Source organism: Taeniopygia guttata, chromosome Z (genome assembly GCF_048771995.1).
Source record: "Taeniopygia guttata chromosome Z, bTaeGut7.mat, whole genome shotgun sequence".
NCBI lineage: Eukaryota > Metazoa > Chordata > Aves > Passeriformes > Estrildidae > Taeniopygia > Taeniopygia guttata.
The window spans coordinates 7,775,166-7,793,219 of NC_133063.1; the positions used below are offsets into that span (position 1 = coordinate 7,775,166).

The following is an 18,054-nucleotide window of genomic DNA, read 5'->3' on the forward strand; positions in this document are numbered from 1 at the left end:
TGCCATTACAAGGATATCTGGTCAGTTTGGAGTATTTTTGTAAGTGGACAGATGATTTGATGAATTTTCAGTGTTTGTTTTGGCTCAAATTCTTCATAAAGGTTTGGTCAGAAAAGACAAAGAGAAGGAGTTAGCTGGGGCACTTTGAACTTTTTTATCAACATCTGGTATCTTAACCAGCATCAAAAACTGACTGCGCAGAAGATGAAAGCTCTCAGTAGTGAAGGACTGACCTGGGGTAACCTCTGAATGCAGACTCCAAAATGGAGGAGGTAAACAAGGCAATTCCTCATTTTGCTGAAGTCCAGATACACTTGCTGATAGAAGGAAAAGAGCAGAAGTATGCTAGAATTCTGTATCTGCACACATACACCTGGCTGTGTACAAGTACCCATCAGCTTAACCTCCTAATGCCACCTGTCCAACTTGCAAAAGGATTCTGGCATAATGCAAAATCTGTTACAGAGGGCTTGGGACTAGCAGTGACTTCAGGGTATGTGCAGGTGAATATGGGGATGCCACTTATGCCATGATGATTTTTTGCCTTTTCTTTTATATACCTTTCATGTATCCTCAGTGCTCTTTACATGCACACTTGTAATTCTTTAAATCTGATAACTTTACATAGTCCTGGTTTTCTGTTAGGCCAGAAAACCAAACATCCTAGAGGTCTTGCAATTGGAGTTCAGAAAGCCCTATGCTATGCTGAGAAACCAAGGTGGTCTCTAAAATACATCCTGTAAACTACGATTAAGCCCATCCAGGAAGAAATTCTTCAGGATGGGATGATATCATGCTATTCATTCAAGCCTCTCCTTAGGGCACCTTTATTGGATATGCTAATTTGCCAAGTCTATAAAATTACATACACAATCTATCAGAAGTGTACGTTTCGGCATGCTCCATCTTGGCGAAGTGTTGCACCATAAAAATCTTTATTAAATAATGAGATAAAAACCCTTTATCCCTTAACCACATCTGGCTCTCAGTTTTAAGACCAAAAAAAAAGGCACCACCACAGCTCAGGAAAGAAGATAGATATGACATTTATTCCTGGACTTTATGTCTGAAGAAATGGAACCCCCTTTGCAACTGCTGATTGTCAGTAAATTATGGACATAGCAGCATAGCATTTCCATTGCGCATCCTAGTGGTGTCCAGCATTCAAAGTAAGTACTTCTAATAAAAGTTTAAACTGATAATAAGTATTTTATAGTATATTTGGTTGTGCTTAGCACAGTGTAGCTCTAAGGCCAAGTACAGTTTCCATGAGAGGGAAAAAAATCTGCTAAAAATTCAGGTCCACTCTTGTCTGGTGAGATGCTTCTATTCCACTGCAAAATCTCCAAATGGGACTCACTAAGCAAAGCCATCAGATATTCCTAATTCCTACAGTTTTACTTGTGCAGTTCCAGTGCTTTGGACATTTCAAGGTGGATTGTGAGACACCATAAGCAGGCCTGGGAACATGAAAGAATTCAGTTCATAAGACTGTAGAAATGTAGAAATACCATTTCCTACCTAGAATCCAGCTATAAGAATCCCAAGAGCCTTGTGTTTTCTGGACCGTTACTGTCTAGAAAACCAGGAATCCTTGGCACAGAAAGTAAAACAAAAAGTAAGAAGAAATCAAGTTATTTGGGGCTTTCCTCATAAATTAGAAAGCAGCAAGACTGCAAGACTATATTTCTCTTAAAAGCTTTATTTACATATGCTGAACACAGCCAGTAAGCAACAGTAACATGTTGAACCATTACTGAGCAAAAGGAGGCAGAAAAACAGCAGAAAAGTGTAGTGGAAGGCCCTGGCATGTACCACTGTACACATTTGATATTTAGGTATGTATGCATCACAGTTCCATATGTGTCTACTGTTGAGCAAGCAACCAATATATGAGTTTTGTACCACTGTATACTGTTTTAGTTCCAAGTGTGAGCCTGAACCACCAAACCTGCAAAGAGCAACTGTGGCATGTAGTGGGTTGCCCAGCCCTGGTAATGACCTGTTCAAGCAAAGTAAAGCCTTCCTCAAATAGATAAAGCCTGTTAGAAATAACACTGAAACAAGTTAAAAACACAGACTGAGGGGGCTTTCAGTAGTTTACAAAAGTGTGAATAATTTTGAAGGCATTAATGGCAATCATGTGTCTCCTAATGTAACAGTTTTAACACTCAGGAGTTCTGCTCTAGGATGTTACTGTTCAATTCAAAGTTCAGTGACCACTGTTCAGTGGTCAAACTTCTGGTCTGTTCCAGACAACCTTTTTACAGTGGCAGAAAAAGGAACTGCATGAGGCCACACAAACATTTCTTCCCTATTTCAGAGGATTTTATGACTTTCAGACACAAATTTTATCATAGTATTATTATATGTTGGGAAAATTAATCAGTTTTTCTGTTTATCACTGTGGTTTATCCAATGGCCTAATTAGCTGTGAGAACTGGGTCTCTAATCCCTTGTCTGGCTCTGACCTTGAGTGACTTTGGGCAAAAAAAATTTATTTCTCAGCTTGCTTTTATCCATCAGGAAGATACTAATGTTGAATTTTTCTCCTCATGGCTTTAAAGGAAGTCTCACTTATGAATTCTTCTGGTGAACGGGAGAGAAAGAGTAAGAAAGCAAATTATAGCAGGCTCCTTCCTTAGAGGCAGAAAGATTCATCCACAACAAAACTTTATAAACCTAACTAAAATATTTATCTCTCCTTCTGCCTGTGGAATAACAGCATGTGGGTTTGATAAACAGTATTGTTTAAAACCAGGACAGTATAGGTTATTTGTCACGATAATGCTAAGAAAATAATATTTTCTACTGGTGGCCATGACCTTGAAAAGGACATTCAAATTCTGTTATGTACCTCTTTGCACATACAGATAGAGTTGCCACGTACTAATCACTGAGAGCCTAGTTATCTTACATTTGCAGTATTTGAAGAGACAATCAGCAAAACTCCTTCTGAAGGATATAAAACAGGTGCTGCATATAATGCTGCATGTACAGGCATATTCTAACACAATTCCAAAAGAACCAAGACTTTCATCTATACTGTGTCTTTGGGTATAGATACAGACCTTAAGGCAAGAAAACAGGAAATAACAGGATTACAGTTTTAATTTTGGACTTCAAGTCTACAAAGATGGAGAATGCACCACAGAAGAGGCACCATGTGCACGCAAGGGATATCTGAGTAACACTTAACAGAGGAAAGTTTATTGAACTGGTTTTTAACTGAAGTGCGGAGAAACAAAATTATCAGATCAAGGACTTCTAAGATTAAGCACAGACTCTTCCAGGTCCCACTGAAATACTTGGCATGCAGCTGTATTTTGTCAGACGCATGGGGAGAAGCTCATGTGGGAGGTCACTCTTTTGTAGTAGGATAAAACCAAGCGCAGCCAACACAGCATTGTTGTGCTCAGAGCGAAGAAAGTTATCTTCAGGAAAAGTCACAGTCTCTCACAGAAATTAAGTATCTCTAGCCAGCCCAGTTACTAGCTTGCTCTTCTAGGAACTGAAAGAGAGCAACTGGTGGTCTGTATTTTGCATCAGGGTGAAACAATTGCCATTTGCATTTAAAATTGTTGGTGACAAAATAAAGTAGTACAAAACATCTTACTCACTGCTCCAGTCTGTGCACTGTTGCTGTGAAATGTTGGCAGGATAGGCACAGCTTTGTCACCAGAACTAAACTGGTGGCAAACACTCTGAGACATGCTTTCATAGTTTGGTAGTGAATATTATGACAGCTGAAAGGTGCCCCTCAGGTTCTTGTCATCTGTGGTGTACTTCTTGCAACCTTTTTGCATGGTTATTGACTGTCTGCCTGCTCTCATAAGAAGTCATTGGCTCCCATCAAAATGGTTCTCAAAATGATCTCCATTTTCCCCTACAGCTTATCTAACTCACAGGTATTGTTTGCTGTCACTGAAAATGCCCACAACACGCTGGAACTTTAGACTTTTAGACCCAGGTTATCGTCTCAGTAGGCACTGTTTATGAAACTGCATGCAGCTAAAGGAAAGCTGGAAGTGAACCAGGTGGTGAGAAACCAGGAACACCTTTGTACCAGGAACAGAGTGCACATGCATGTAAGGTATCAAGGCTGTAAAAGGCATGGCAGTGAAGCATGGGAGTGAGGTGGTGCCAGGAATGAGGTCGGCACTTCCTCCTTTCAACACCTTCTGGTTCACTTTTTCCTTTCCCAGCACCTTGATACTTAAGCTGCACTGGTGTGGACCCTCATGGCCTTTGAAACAGGCTGAGAAGATATTTCACCAACATAAATGCTTAAGAGTTGTTGGGCTGAGACAGCCATATGGGAGCTGTGGTGTAAGAAAGTAGAGAAGATAGAGGTGTTGGATTGGCAAAGGGAAAAGATGAAGGAATGCCACTGAGCACGGTAGATGTAAAACTTGGAGAAAATTAAAGCAGGTGGGAGAAGGTAAAAAAGATGTGTTGCATCCATGCTATTATCATGGATGGAATTTAGGGAAAGGCCAGGAAGCCACAGTAATAAAGGCAGAAACAAAATGCATTATATATGTGTCCTGTGCATCTGAACCAGGGAAGAAACATGACCCTGTTGCAGGTCTTCCACTCATTTCAAGTTTGGCCTGCTTCCATGAAGTGGCAGGAAACCAACAATGACAGGACAAAAAGTCCTCGTGGTGTGGACAAACTCCACTTGTCTGGAGTACAGGGCCTTGAGGAGAAGCCACAGGAGAAAGTGGCTGAGGTCCTTTGATCTGTTCTTCCTGGACAAGACTGAAGGGAGACCTCATTGCAGTCTACAACTTCCTCGAGGGGAAGAGGAGGGGCAGACACTGATCTCTTTATCTGTGACGACCAGTGACAAGAGCCGAAGGCACAGCATGAAGTTTTGTCAGAGGAGGTTAGGCTGGACATTAAAGAGAGGTCCTTCACCCAGAGAGTGGTTGGGCACTGGAGCAGGCTCTCCAGGAAAGTGATCACCGCACTAAGCCTGAAGGAATTCAAGAAGCATTGGAAAACACTCTCAGGCATATGGTTTCATTTATGGGGTTGGTCTTATTTGATTTCACGACCTCTGTGACTCTCTTCCAAGTCAAGCTATTCTGTGGTTCTGTGTGTTCTGTGAGTGGGACAACACACGGCACACCGTAGGCATCCTCTTTACAGAGCTGGAGTTTAACTGAAGAACGCTTCGAGCTGTCCTCTGCAGGCCTGACACAGGCACAACACGGGGAAAAAAAAAAAAAAAACAACAAAAAAAAAACAAAACAAAAGAAAGAAAAAAAAAAAAAAAAAAACCCACGAAAAACCACGAAGACTCCAGCCCTGCGCCTGGAGTCGCAGCACCCGAAATTGACAGAATGAGTAACGCGATCAGTGACGGAACGCCGCCTCAGGGCATGCGCCCAGCTGTTCCCGGCCGCTCTTTCTGCGCTCCTTTTACATTAAAAAAGCTGATTAATGCGCGTCCTTCGGGTCAGGCCGGTGCCGGGTTCCGTTACCTCGGCCGCTGCCTCGCCCCGGGCGGAGCCCGCCCTGGCCCGGCAGCCCGCGCGGGAGGGCCGCCGCCCTGCCGGGGAGTTTCCTCTTCCTCCGGCAGCGCGGCCGGGGCGGGAGGAGGAAGGGGAAGGGGCCGGGGCCGGGGCCGGGAAGGCTCCAGCGCGGCCGCCGCCGTCGCTGGTGCGGCAGGGGCGGAGCGGCGCGGGAGGCGGCGCCAGCGGCCGGCGGCGCCCGGAGTCACCGTGTCACGGCGCCCGGGAAGCCGTTGCCACCGGATCCGCCCCCCGCAGGGCGAGCGAGGAGGCAGGAGGAGGAGAAGGAGGAGGAGGGAGGCCGGCTGCTCGCCGCCTCTTGTGTTTTCGCCCCCTTCCCGGCCCAGCCCCGGCCCCTCTCCTCTCGCACCGGGGCGGCGGTGGGGGGCGAGGCCGCAGCGGCGCCCGAGCTGCCCGCGGGAGCCCCGGGACGGGCCTGGGCCGCCGTCTCTGGACTAGGATGTCCCGACATGAAGGTGAGCGGCGCGGGGCGCCCAGGCCGCTCCCGGCGGCGGCGGCGGGGCCCGGCCCGGCGGCCTTGGGGGCCGATCATCATCATGGCGCCGCCGGGAGCGGGGCCCGGGGCCCGGCGGCGGAAGGAAGGCGAGGCCCGGGCGGGCGGGCCGCGCTCTGCAGTGTCATAGCGGGGGAGGCCGGTACGGCCCGTTCGCCGCGCGGCCTGCGCCGGCCGGGGCCGGGGCCGGGGCCGCAGGTACGGCCGGCGGCGGGGGAGCCGAGCCGCCCCGCTCCTCCGCCCGTCCTTCGGGCGGAGCGAGGCGCGGCGCCCCCGGCGGGCCCGGCCGCCGTGGGTGGGCGGTGGCGCGGGGCGGCCCTGCCGACGTGTCGGCCGCCGCGGCGGGTCCCGCCGGGCTCCGCGGCCCCCTGGGTGCTGGGGCCCGGGGCAGGAGTGAGCGGGCAGCCTGCCCCTGGGCCTGGCGAGGGCTGGCTGGTGTGCTGGCGGCCCCGGGATCTGCCCGGGATCCCTCGGTTGTGCCTTGCGGCCGAGGAGGCCGGTGCTGGTGTGGTAGTGGCATGTTTTGAGGCCGCTGGAGAAGCGTGTTCTCTGCGTGCTGCTTTGCCGCTGGTCTCCTTGTGTTTACCGCCGTGCGGGAGTTCAGTGGGTAGTTAGTCAGGAGGAGAAGGGTAGAGGAAGAGGTAGAAGCTAAGAAAGGAATTTTTGCAGGAAGAAGATGGGAGTATGCAACCAAGAAAGAGAGAAAGTTGCTCAGTTTTTCCGCGTTTGTTTACCAGTGGGTAAAGTGTTTGAGCTAGTATTTTATAAAACCAGGGTTTATAATCTGAAAAGGCAACTTTATCCATTGTTAGGAACTTAATTCAGTATTATCTTTATTTACTCTAATTCATAATTTCTCCATTCCGTCTTAAAACATTTTGACAGAAACATTATAGGAGAATTCGGTATTTGTGGCTCATACTGCTGGCTTCTAGTTAGTAGCTTGATTTTAGGCAGTGTGGTATATGCGATGGGTTTTTGGTGTGTGTCGCAGTATTTTGCAGACTTCTCGTTTGTGCAAGTATGTGTGCATCTCTATCAAAGAATTATGTTCCCTGAATCTACTAACTTTTGTTGTTTACTTGTTAAAATTTAAGCTTAGTAAGACTGCTCCTATTTCTCCCCTTCCTCCCTCTGCCTTCATGTTTTCCCAGGAGGGTGGAGATGGATTTTTTTTATGGTTAAACATGCAGTTTGTACTGAAATGAAAGAATCATTGATCACAAAGTTGCTATTGGTGGTGGTGTAGTAGGATTTTGCAGTCTGCAAGTATGTGCTGTCATGCATGTACCAAAATGTTCTCTTTAATGCACAGTAGTGGAATACAGGCTTTTCTAACTTGAATAGGTTAAATTTATGCAAGCTTTATCGTAGTGATAAGTGATATCATTTGTTGTTCTTTAGTGACTTTCAGTGACAAGTGCATGGACTTAAGAAGTGGTGATAATGTGTTAAAAACACATTCCAGCCCTGTCTTTTTATTAAAATAGAATTTGAAAATAGGTTTTCTTGTGTGTTTCTTATGGAAACTATAGCATGAATTTTCCTTTCAGTTGTTAGATGTTTTTTAGCAGGGAAAATTACATTTCCTGACTTTGATATTTGTTGGTATTTTTAAAAGGGGTGACTGTTAATGAAATTGGGCTTAATATTCTCTTTCCAAAGCAGATTCATTTAGACACACCTAGTTAGAAAAAAGCTAATTATCTAATTGGTAAGTGAGTGTGAGTTTTGGTAGTTTTGGATCCTGGACGTAGGCTTCTCAGGTGTGTGACTGAACAAACAATGCATTCCTAAAACCATAACAACACTGTGACATTACAAATGACATCTACCACTGTGTCCTTGTGATTTTATTTTAAAAGCTAGTCTGTTTCTTAATTTCTCAATGATTCTTCTCTTCACACTTCAGATACGTTCTTTTAGGCAACTTTAGTTAGTTTAATAGCTAATAAACTATAGTTTATTCTAGAGGGGTAGAACAACACATATTAGTATGGGAGGGATGGCTTTATGGAGAAGAGGTTTGGGGGCTTGATTTTGGTAGAACTCTGGAAATCCATAGAAACTGTATGCTCAGAAGGAAAGGTAATTCTTGCTTCAGAACTGTGCAAGGTTACAGCTGACAGTTTTTGATCCATTATGACTAGTTTGGGGATGGCTGTCTTGGGAGAATATGGTATAAGGAAAAAGCAAGCTTTAATCACATTTATGTTAATATTTTTCCTGTGTTTTCATGTATTTTCTTTAAAATGGTCTGTACAAAAAGTTACAAACAAGATTTATTGATATTTCTTGACAGAATTGGGATGCTGTACCAATTTTATGGTGGAAAAGTATCTGGATGTGTAAATGCTGGAGTAAGAATTCTAAAGGCTTGGGACTTGAAATAGGCTGTAAAGCATCTGATGGAGATTTACTGTCCATTGGGCTTTCTTGACTGCTTCTTTGGCATAATAAATTTTACGAAACAACTGTTTGGGGTATTTTGGTTAGTTGGCTTTGTTGTTGTTTTTTTAAAAGTGAGATTTTGTTATCCTTCACAGGAAGTTTCACCACAGCCTTCCTTTTCAGTGTGCTTTGATTTCACACATGAGGTCCAGACTCCTGTTTCTCCCAAATCCAGGAAAATAGACACCAACTAGAATTTGAATTAGTGTTGCTTTTTTGGATGTGTTTATTCAATGTTCAAGAGACTTCCTTGGTAATGCTATCAAGAGTTAAGTACTTACCTCTCAGTATTGCTAGGCTTTTCCAATTTTTCAAAACCATTTTTGTTCTGTGATTTGGTGTTAAGAGGCTAGCTTTTGGTTTTGTAGAATGCAACATGAGGTCGTTCCCTGGTCTTGGTATTCATGCTGTTCCCTTTATAGGAGCAATATGCTGTGTTTCTCTGGGTTAGCCCCTCTGTGGAGGAATATATGGTGGTGTAATATTTGGCAGCCTACAAGGAACAGGTAGGTAATTTTATTTTTCTTTTTTTATGCTCTGGAAAGTTTATGAGAAGGTATTTTGCTTATTACAGGTTATGTCTTTTTGTAAACGTGTGGCAATGATTCTCTTATTTGGCAGTAGGTACCACCCAGGACAGCAGAAAAATCAAGAATTGCAACTTCCAGGAATATCATTACAAGACCATTTTTGCAACTTGTTTTGTGGAAGTAGGTCGCAACAGCATTAACTGGCCTGGGTTCAAATTCCCTCCAGCTGGCATCTCCAGAGGGCTTCCAGTTCCATATCACCTGCATCACTTAGTTCTCCATCTCTCATGCTCTGTGCCTCTCTCCCAGACCCAGTTCCATCCTTTTCTGCTTGTTCTCACTAGAGGAGGTAGTCTTTAAGCTTCAAAGAGTTGTCAGCAATGCAGGTGCTGGGTTTTTTTGCAGGTCCCCATTTGTCAGTATTTCTTACAAATCAGTAAAGGTCTGCAGGTAATCCTAGTCCCACATGAAGTAAATTGTGGATGGTTGGTGGTAACACAGTAGGAAGGAAGAGCAGTGACTATCAGGACCATGTGTCCTTTCCAAATATTCTCCTCTGGCTTTAAGATCCTTTTAGCAGAGGGAGCCAGTGTTTATGTGCTCCTTTTCTTTGTTGTATACATAAATGTGTTTTGTAGAGATGCTGAAATCAAGTACTTATTTGTAGTGGAGAAGTAAATAAGTTAATTTTTAAAAAGAAATGCATGTAATTTCATCTTTGAAATTAATGACATCATAGTTAGAGTTGAATATATAGCAACCACTTGAAAACCATTAGTGTAAGGGTAATGTTAGATCCAATCCTCTAGCTGTGGAGTGAAAAGATTGAGAGTCTGAGTCGATGATGTTTTCTATAAGGTCCCAACACAAAACATATAACTTTTTGAAAACAAGAATAGCAAGAGTAATTTCTGCCCTTTGTAATGATGCAATAGCTGTGTCATACTTGAGCTGCAGAAGGGTACTACAAACTCCAGTGCTCAGCCAGTTGATGCATAACTTAATACTTCATATGGTGTCAGTTATGAAGGTGCCATGCAAAATGCAGAATCACTATATTTTTGCATGTAAAACTTCTAATTCACTTAACAAGGCTATATCTTTTTTGTACAAAGTACTCAAGATTCATTGGTTAAGTGTGGCATGTAGTAATGAAATGTGCCTCCGTGAGACCAGTTACAACTTGCTGCCTTCCCGTGCTTACTTTGCTTGCATCTTTTCCAAACAAGGAGTTTGCTGTATTTCACAATACAGAATAAGCATAAATTCTTTCATATATTGCTGCCACTGAGACCTCTTTTGTAGAACATAAATCCCGATTAAGTTGTATATATAATTGTGAGGTTTTTTTGAATTTGAACTAATATTTGAGTCTGCGAAAGAATTTTCTAGCTGTAGGTGCAAAGCATTTTGTGCTTTGTTAGTTTTACTCTATGGTAGCATTGTTAATGTATCTAATTACAGATGTAGTGCAGTATCTGAAAATGAATTAGTGTGACAATTTGACTAGCAAGAACCATATTTAGGCACAAAAAATGCTAACATTAAAAGTAAACAGCTGCGAATGAGATTGGAAATATTTGAACACAATAATTTGCTTTTTCATTACATTTGTTTGACTCCAGTAGGAAAGTGAATTATCACTTAATGATAAAATGAGCTGGAAACAGAATTCATATTTTAAGTGGTAAGATACTTATTGGCTTTATGGAAGCTAGGTTTTAATAAAAGGATTCTGGCTCTGGTTTAGGAAACCATGTGAACCAAGCTGCTGCTGTTTCTGCAGAGTCTGAACAAGGTCCTCCAAAAATTTCTGTAAAAGGAGACAGTTTTTTCTCTCAGGTCTTTATAAAAAATAATGACACCATCATGGGAAAAGGGAGAAAAAGATCAGATATAAACTACCAGTGTTGAAAGGCTGATAGCCTATATCTTAAAACAGGAAAATTGGAACAGAACTATGATGCTTTTAACATTATTGGACGAGGGTGAAGAGAGAAAACAAACAGTGAAAAAGCTCTCTTCCAAATGTTGATTTGAACACAGAGGGATTCAGGGGAAATTTATAGAGCCATGAAAATAGCTTGAGTGGTACTGGACAAATAAAATTCCTACATGTTAAATAAAAAGAAGAAAGCTTTTCAAATACTTTTGCATGTTTACATTACTGATAACATTTGAGGGAGAGTTGTTGGTCTCACTGTTCATTGTTGTGTCTTTATTGGTATGTTACTTCTGTTATTGTTAAATACAAAACCAAAGCAGTGACTAATACAAAAAAGTGTTAATGCAATCAACAAGCTGCTGGACACAGCAGCATATTTGAAGAATGTTGCTCAGGAATTTGGATGTACCAGAGACAGGTTGCAGAGACAGCAATAATTCAACCTCGTTTGAGTATATTTATTTTGTACACACTACTCCAAACCACACTGCATTCTTTAGGGTGTGCAGGAGGGTTCTCTGTGTTAGACCACTGCTCAGTGTTTGGGAGTGTACAGCAAATGAGCAGATAGAGATATTGCAGAAAGAAAGGATGGCCAAGATGTTGACGGTGGAGCTTTGTTGTGGAAAGCTGGATCGGCTGTCCTGTCCCTTGTTGCAGTTCATGTGAGCTACTAGGTAAGTTACTTTGTCAGGAGTTCACAGGTAGTTGTTTCTTATGAAGACCTGGTTTGCCATTTTGGGATCTGAACATTCACACTTGTGACTGTATTCACTGAGCAGTGAGCTTTGAAAAAACACTTAGTTGTAGAAAATCAAGAATTCTTAAAAATCCATCCTTTAGCATCTCAGATTGGGTGACTGAGTTCAGTAGACTAAGAATTTTATTCTTTACATGCTGTGGATTCCCTGTATTTTAAGAGAAGCGAGATCTTGCTTAGAAGTGTTGCTAAAGTTAATTCGTTGATGTTTTGGCTACACTGAAATGCTGTAGACAAAATGCTTGCAGGGAGAAGGCAGTGAGAAAATTCATGGTCAGTACAAATTTCTTTGAACTGTGATAACTAAAGGCTCAGGCTGACCAAGGAGGATGAAATAAACAGGGACTCTCCTGTTTGTTTACTGAACATCATACAGGCACTGAGTAAGGTGGTATTTTTTAAGAAAGGAATATACTTCTCTTAGACATCTGATAGATTCTGACCATAGATTGATATTTTGGATACATATATTCTAATTTGAGTAAGATAGTGAACTTTTACTTCGTTTTTGTTCCTGGAATCATTTGCGCTAAATCCTCCATATGCAATGTGTTCTTCCCCTCTACAGTATTTACAACAGATGAGCAGATTTGGTAGCTGTAGGTTCTGAAAATGGAGACATAATGGAGAAGGGTGTACAAAACTTAACTTACAGGCCGGAGTGTAGTTCACTCATACAGAAACAACATTATTAACATTATTAAGGTACTGTGAGGAGTTAAGAAATCTCAAGCAAAGTGCTGTTAGTGACTCAGGAGGTAAGGCTGTGTGAGGGGGAAGTATTGCACGGGCAGAAATTGAAAAGGTGTTTGCCTCAGAAAGGCTGATAGAGAATGTGAAAGAAAGGTATCGCTGCATAAAAGATAATCTGTGATCTCCCTTTTCAAATGCAAGAAATCTCATGAATACAAGGGAAGGAATAAAATTGAACTGCTTTTTCAGATGCTGTGTGATGAGATTATGGAGAATTTTTTTTTTTTGGTTGTTCTGGAAGTTACCTCATGTACAGATTTAACAGTTAAAGCTTTGAATTTTATCTTAAACTTTCTGCTCTAGGTATTTTTACTATTTCTGATTCAAATATGGCTGTCAAGGATCTTAAATCTTAGCTCCCTTTCCAAACAAGACACTGAAGTGATGCTTAAGGGACTTACTCCAACAGTTTTCTGTATATCTAGTCGCAATGGTTATCCACATTTTTTCTCAGTGTAGCATTTTGACACAGTAAAGTAAGCATTTGGAATTCAGTGTGAGGCATAGAGGCAAACTCGTTTCACTGTTTCAGAAAATATGCATAAACCCAACTTGAAAAGTTTTGTGTGGCTAATTGTCATTTACTAAAATGAGATCTGTGCCAAGTAAAAATTGTGAGGCAGCATCACAGAAGCCTTGGAATTGTGTATCAGAGGTGTGTGCAGGTAATGGCTTTATTTCTGCCACTTGAAGTTATTTGTTATAGTTTGGAATTAATTGTAAGTATGACTAGAAGTCACTAAAGCCTCTGACATGTTAGGAAGCAATGATTCTGCCTCACCTGCCAGGTGTGTTCTTAGATTGTAGTTTGAATAAGTTGATGGGGGAGGATTAATGGATTTACTTGATGGAATTTTTATTTTCTTTTGTTTTTAGTGTTTAAATATTTGTAAAAATATTTAGGCGTAGTCTATGATTTGCTTTTATGAGCATTCCTTTTTACTGCCCATTTGTCACTCTGCAGTGAATTTCATGTTTGTGTTCTTTCTCTTGTCATTGCTTTATTTGGAGCTTCTAGGAGACTGTCTCTAAAAGTTACCCCATTTTCAGTTGGAGACCTGGGTATAGCTTTTTTGTTGCAATAAACTTGGAACTTGGACACAAGAGACTGTAATATGTCTCCCATGTCCACATGGATGTCAGATGTAGATTTTATCTTGCAAACAGGCAGTAGGCAGTCAGCAAAGTCTCCTTCAGGTAGAAATTAGTGGTCTTGTACCCCATTGCAGTGAGTTTTATAAATGTAAGTCTATTCTTCCAAATTTTTTACTCATTGGGACATTTCAGTAGCGTATTGTTGGCAGCTATCACTTCATTAATTTATTACTTAAAATTTGTCTTTAATGTCTCACTTTTATCAAAATACTATTTATCCTGATCTGCATTTGATTTTTGACATTCTACTATCATAACTGACAAAAATCCAGATAAAAAAATTAATAAAATTATTTTTAAAATATGCTGGAAAAGTAAGATGAAACAACAAAGTTCTAAAAAATATATATAACTGCATTTCTTTTTCTTACCTCAGGTCAGATTGGTCTTTCCCCCTTCTGCCACTTCCTGGTGCCAGATTGTTTTTGGGAGGCAATGTTTCTTGTCTTGACTGACAAGAGGTGCTGTCTCTGGTAGGATAAACTATCTTTGCTTTCTTTCTTTTTGTCTTTGAACTCTTATCCTTTACTCTCCTGCTTTGTTGTCACTATTCTTTCTTCCCCTTGCTGTGCTCTGCATCTCCTACATTCCTCCTTTGAGTGCTCTGGGGTGGGATTTTCAACAACCCCTTGGGAAGCTGTAGACCCCTGTTGAGTACAAGTGCAATGGAAATTTAATACCTGCCTCTGTAAGCCTCTTTGAAAAGCAGAGCTCTGGTGTTTCTTGGTGCACAACTTGCCCTTGCTTATTTCAGAAAAAAAACTGTTGCTGGAAAGGTTTTAGACAGCCAGATACAGAGATGGATTTATGGTTTGGTTCTTTTGGTTGGCTGATGAGATGAGGTGCCTAGTTTTACTAGATTATGACTGAGGTATTCTTTAATTATTTCTTGAGCAGAGTCATTATTTACAAAACTCTTCAGTGACAGTTGATGCCTAGTGTAAATGCTATTTACTGTTGGCTCATTGATACTAAAGCAGCTGGTATTCTTGACTGGAGGTGATGGCTCCTTCTAGGAGACTGTATTTACTCTAAAAATTTGAAAGGATGAGGTGAAATTATGTATAAACAGTGTAGAAATCATTAATCATAAATTAATGTGACAGATAGAAATATCAATGTTCATATTAGGATTGTAATTTTAAACAGCTTTCCAGACCAGTTTTCAGACCAACAGAGTTGCTTTCTGGATGCTTGATGGTATTGGGAGGAACTTCATGTCAGCTTCTAGAAATAAACACCTGGGTGTGTGCCTAGAACAACATTAGAATAACTTAGCAGATGACTAGCAGCATCCTGGAGGTGCCTGGTTGAGAGCAGTGCTGTGAACTGTTAAACAGGTGATACTCTGGGTACTTGATAGGTATCTCAAGTATCCTAGCTCCAGCAGCAATAGATCATACATGATTTTCAAGGTCACAAGTGCATTAGTATATAGTCATGTAAGGACCTCTTGTGTGATCGTCAATAGCTTCTGTCTTTATCTCTAAATAAATAATTGTGGAAAGAATTGATATTCAGTTTTACTGGAAATATGTTTTTGCATGTTTACCTCTGTGTGTATATGTGTGTCTACTAGCTGTGCATGCTCAGAAATTGTTCACCTGGAATGAATTTTAAACTGCTCTGAATTTTGATTATAAACCCTTGTCAGGTGGACTTTCTTTCATGATAGAATGAGATTAACTTTGAAGAAATCTGTGGTTTGGGCACAAAGGCTTCTGTGTGCTCAGGATACCATCACATCGCTTCTACTCAACAAAGCAAATGTTTGAATTATTGCTTATTTGTATATGCTTTTAATGTAGGCAGGAGTGCTGAGATAGTGTTTAGTGTACAGCTGTTACGTGTATTTCGGCATGCAGGCTGAGGTGTGGGTTACCTCTGCAAGTGGAAAATCTGTGTAGTGAGAAGCAGCTTATGATCCACCGATGAAGTGAGAGCAACTTTACCAAGAGTAATAGTGTTGGAACAAACTGGACTGACATAATTGTGCCTCTGCAGCTTCCAGAGTTTCCTCTGTCTTTACTTCCTGAGAGCAAATAAGGCCACTAACTTCACGCCCTGAATTATTGCCAGTATTATTTTTCACACGTCCAAAGTAGACTCTGAGACTAATTGTGGAAAAGGAGGTAAGTTTGGGAAAGTGATTTCAAGGATGCCCTTGAAGAAAGACATCTAAGCTTCACAAACCTGTAGAGAATTCAGAACTTTCTATGTAATGACTAAGGTTTTTTCAGTCTAGATGTGCATAAGATAGCTCAGATGATTTTAATTCCGTACCTGTTTCCCACTATCATTTGTACTGTTCTGGGAAGATGAAAATGTCAGTAAGTGTAGTTTGATCTCTGACTGTGCAGTTGAAAGTCTGTTATTTCTGCTGTTAACAGTGACCTGTTGATTATATTAATTAGATACCTTGCAGGTTTAAGAAGATGAAGTAGAAACTGCAGAATGTCTTGACTCAGGAGTAGGTCAGACACATTTTCCAGCTCCCTTCTCCCTTGGTTATCTTCAGTTTTAGAAAATTCCAAAGACGAATAAAAGCCTATTTGCCGTCCTGAATTCAGAAAGAATGGATACTGTGATCTGCAGGTGTCTTTTCAAAGGTTGTTTGCCATAAGGCCTGTGAAATGGCAGACAGGATCTGACAGTGGACAGTGTTCCTTACTCTGAAAAACATTTGTGATGAGCAGAGAAAACAGCTTGAGATTTTGCTGTAGAAGGATGACTTTGTACATGAAGATACACGAGTAAAGATCAATTAGAATATAAACTTGTCTTTGTACTGTAAATAATTGAATAACTGAGTGTTACTGGTCAAATTTGTACCAGTAGAAGTTGCTACTGATAATGTGCTATTGCAGATTGCTGTCTGAAGTTTATTTAGAAGCAGAGAATTTACTAGATACAAACTCTCAAGTTTAACTCATGTCACATTAAAAAAACGTATAAATGGAGGATATTAATAAGTTTTGGGTTATCTCATAGTTTGTTAGAATATTATCCAACTCTTAAGTATTGGAACCAGTTACTGTGAGGTATCATTCTTACTGTGCCTCAAAGCTCAGTTAATATTTTGGTTCTGGAAGCATGGGAAATTAAAGGAAAATGACCAGAAAGTGAAAGAATGGATTGTTGGGAGTTGCATGCCAGAATACATTTATTTAGCCAAGACTGAAGAAATTCAAGATGATAGTTCAATGAGGTGCAGGACTCCAGACTCAAACCTTTAGAAGTACCATGATGTATCTCTTCAGGGGAAGTATTTCATGTCATCTGCTGGTGAACACTTTTGTTATGCTTGCGTTAAATGTTGTGTTGAGCTTCTTTGAAACCTATTATTCCTTTCTTCTAAATGTCCTTCTTCAAAAATTACCACTTCCCAAGAAAGCAGACACTTTCTTAGCTTGTGCAGTAGGGCATGACATTAAATGTCCTTAATCAGTAAGATGACATTGCCTGCATGTTGCTTCACAGTGCTGAGCGTTTGGAGATCTTGGCGGTGTACAGCAAATTTAAAAGTCCATACTGTAGTGTGTTCTAGTTAATTGAAAAACTCTAGAGAAGTTGCTGGACTTGGGAATATCTCAGAAATTAGAAACTGCAGAGGAAATCTGAAGGCATGTGTTCAGGATTGAGCAAGCCTTAGGGTTAATGAAGACGGAAACAAGTTATGTGTAAATAATTGAGTCCTTTAGTTTTCCTCATGCAATAATTGTAGGCATCCTGCAATTGTACACGAGAAAAATAGACTCACTATTGACTGTACCATAGGCTCGAAGTTAAAATATTTGGGTCTGTTACTGTATTGAAGAATGCCTGCAAATAAAAAAAAATATTACAAACCTCTTAGCTGTAAAATATATTTTTGTGTACAGCCTTTTGGCATACCTCTTTCATCCTGAAAAATTTTATAGTTCTGACAGAACCATAACCTGTGCTGAGTTGCTGCTGAGTTTGACTGCTCTGCTTAGAGGTGTGTCAGTGAAATAAGGTACACATGGAATTTTATAATCCAACACAGTGTGCCGTAAGGCAGTCTTAAAAAACAATGTACATGTTTAAAGAAGGTATTAATTTCAGAAGATACAAGTTTGAGGATGAATGAGTTTGCTCATCAACATTTGAGAACTTGAAGAAGCTCAACTGTTCAGTGGGTGAAAAACACCTTTCTGTGTGGAATTCAAACAGTGTCCAGTGGGCAGTGGAGAACAGAGCTTATAAGTTAGTCTGAAAATGTAAAAGAACATCTTGTGCTTTCAAGAGGCAGAAATTGAGGTAAACCAGCTAAAATACCTGTCATATGTTCACCTTCCCCAGCTTCATTTTCTAGGTTTTCCTCAGTAGTATCTTTGTATTTTAGGGTTTTTTTCCTAATAGATTGTTTTAAAACTTTTCCATGGAGATTTGTCAGATTGATT

The 18,054-nt window shown here is 41.0% G+C and overlaps 1 protein-coding gene across 1 annotated transcript in view; it reads left to right on the forward strand.

The window, feature by feature from the left end:
* The first annotated feature begins 5,436 nt into the window (after positions 1 to 5,436).
* LOC100229438 (E3 ubiquitin-protein ligase KCMF1) overlaps positions 5,437 to 18,054 on the forward strand; it is a 41,136-nt gene continuing 28,518 nt past the window's right edge. Inside the window, exon 1 of the mRNA XM_030257313.4 lies at positions 5,437 to 5,998. Coding sequence (XP_030113173.1) covers positions 5,452 to 5,998 — 547 coding nt within the window. The 5' untranslated portion in view covers positions 5,437 to 5,451. The remainder of the gene's footprint in view (positions 5,999 to 18,054) is intronic.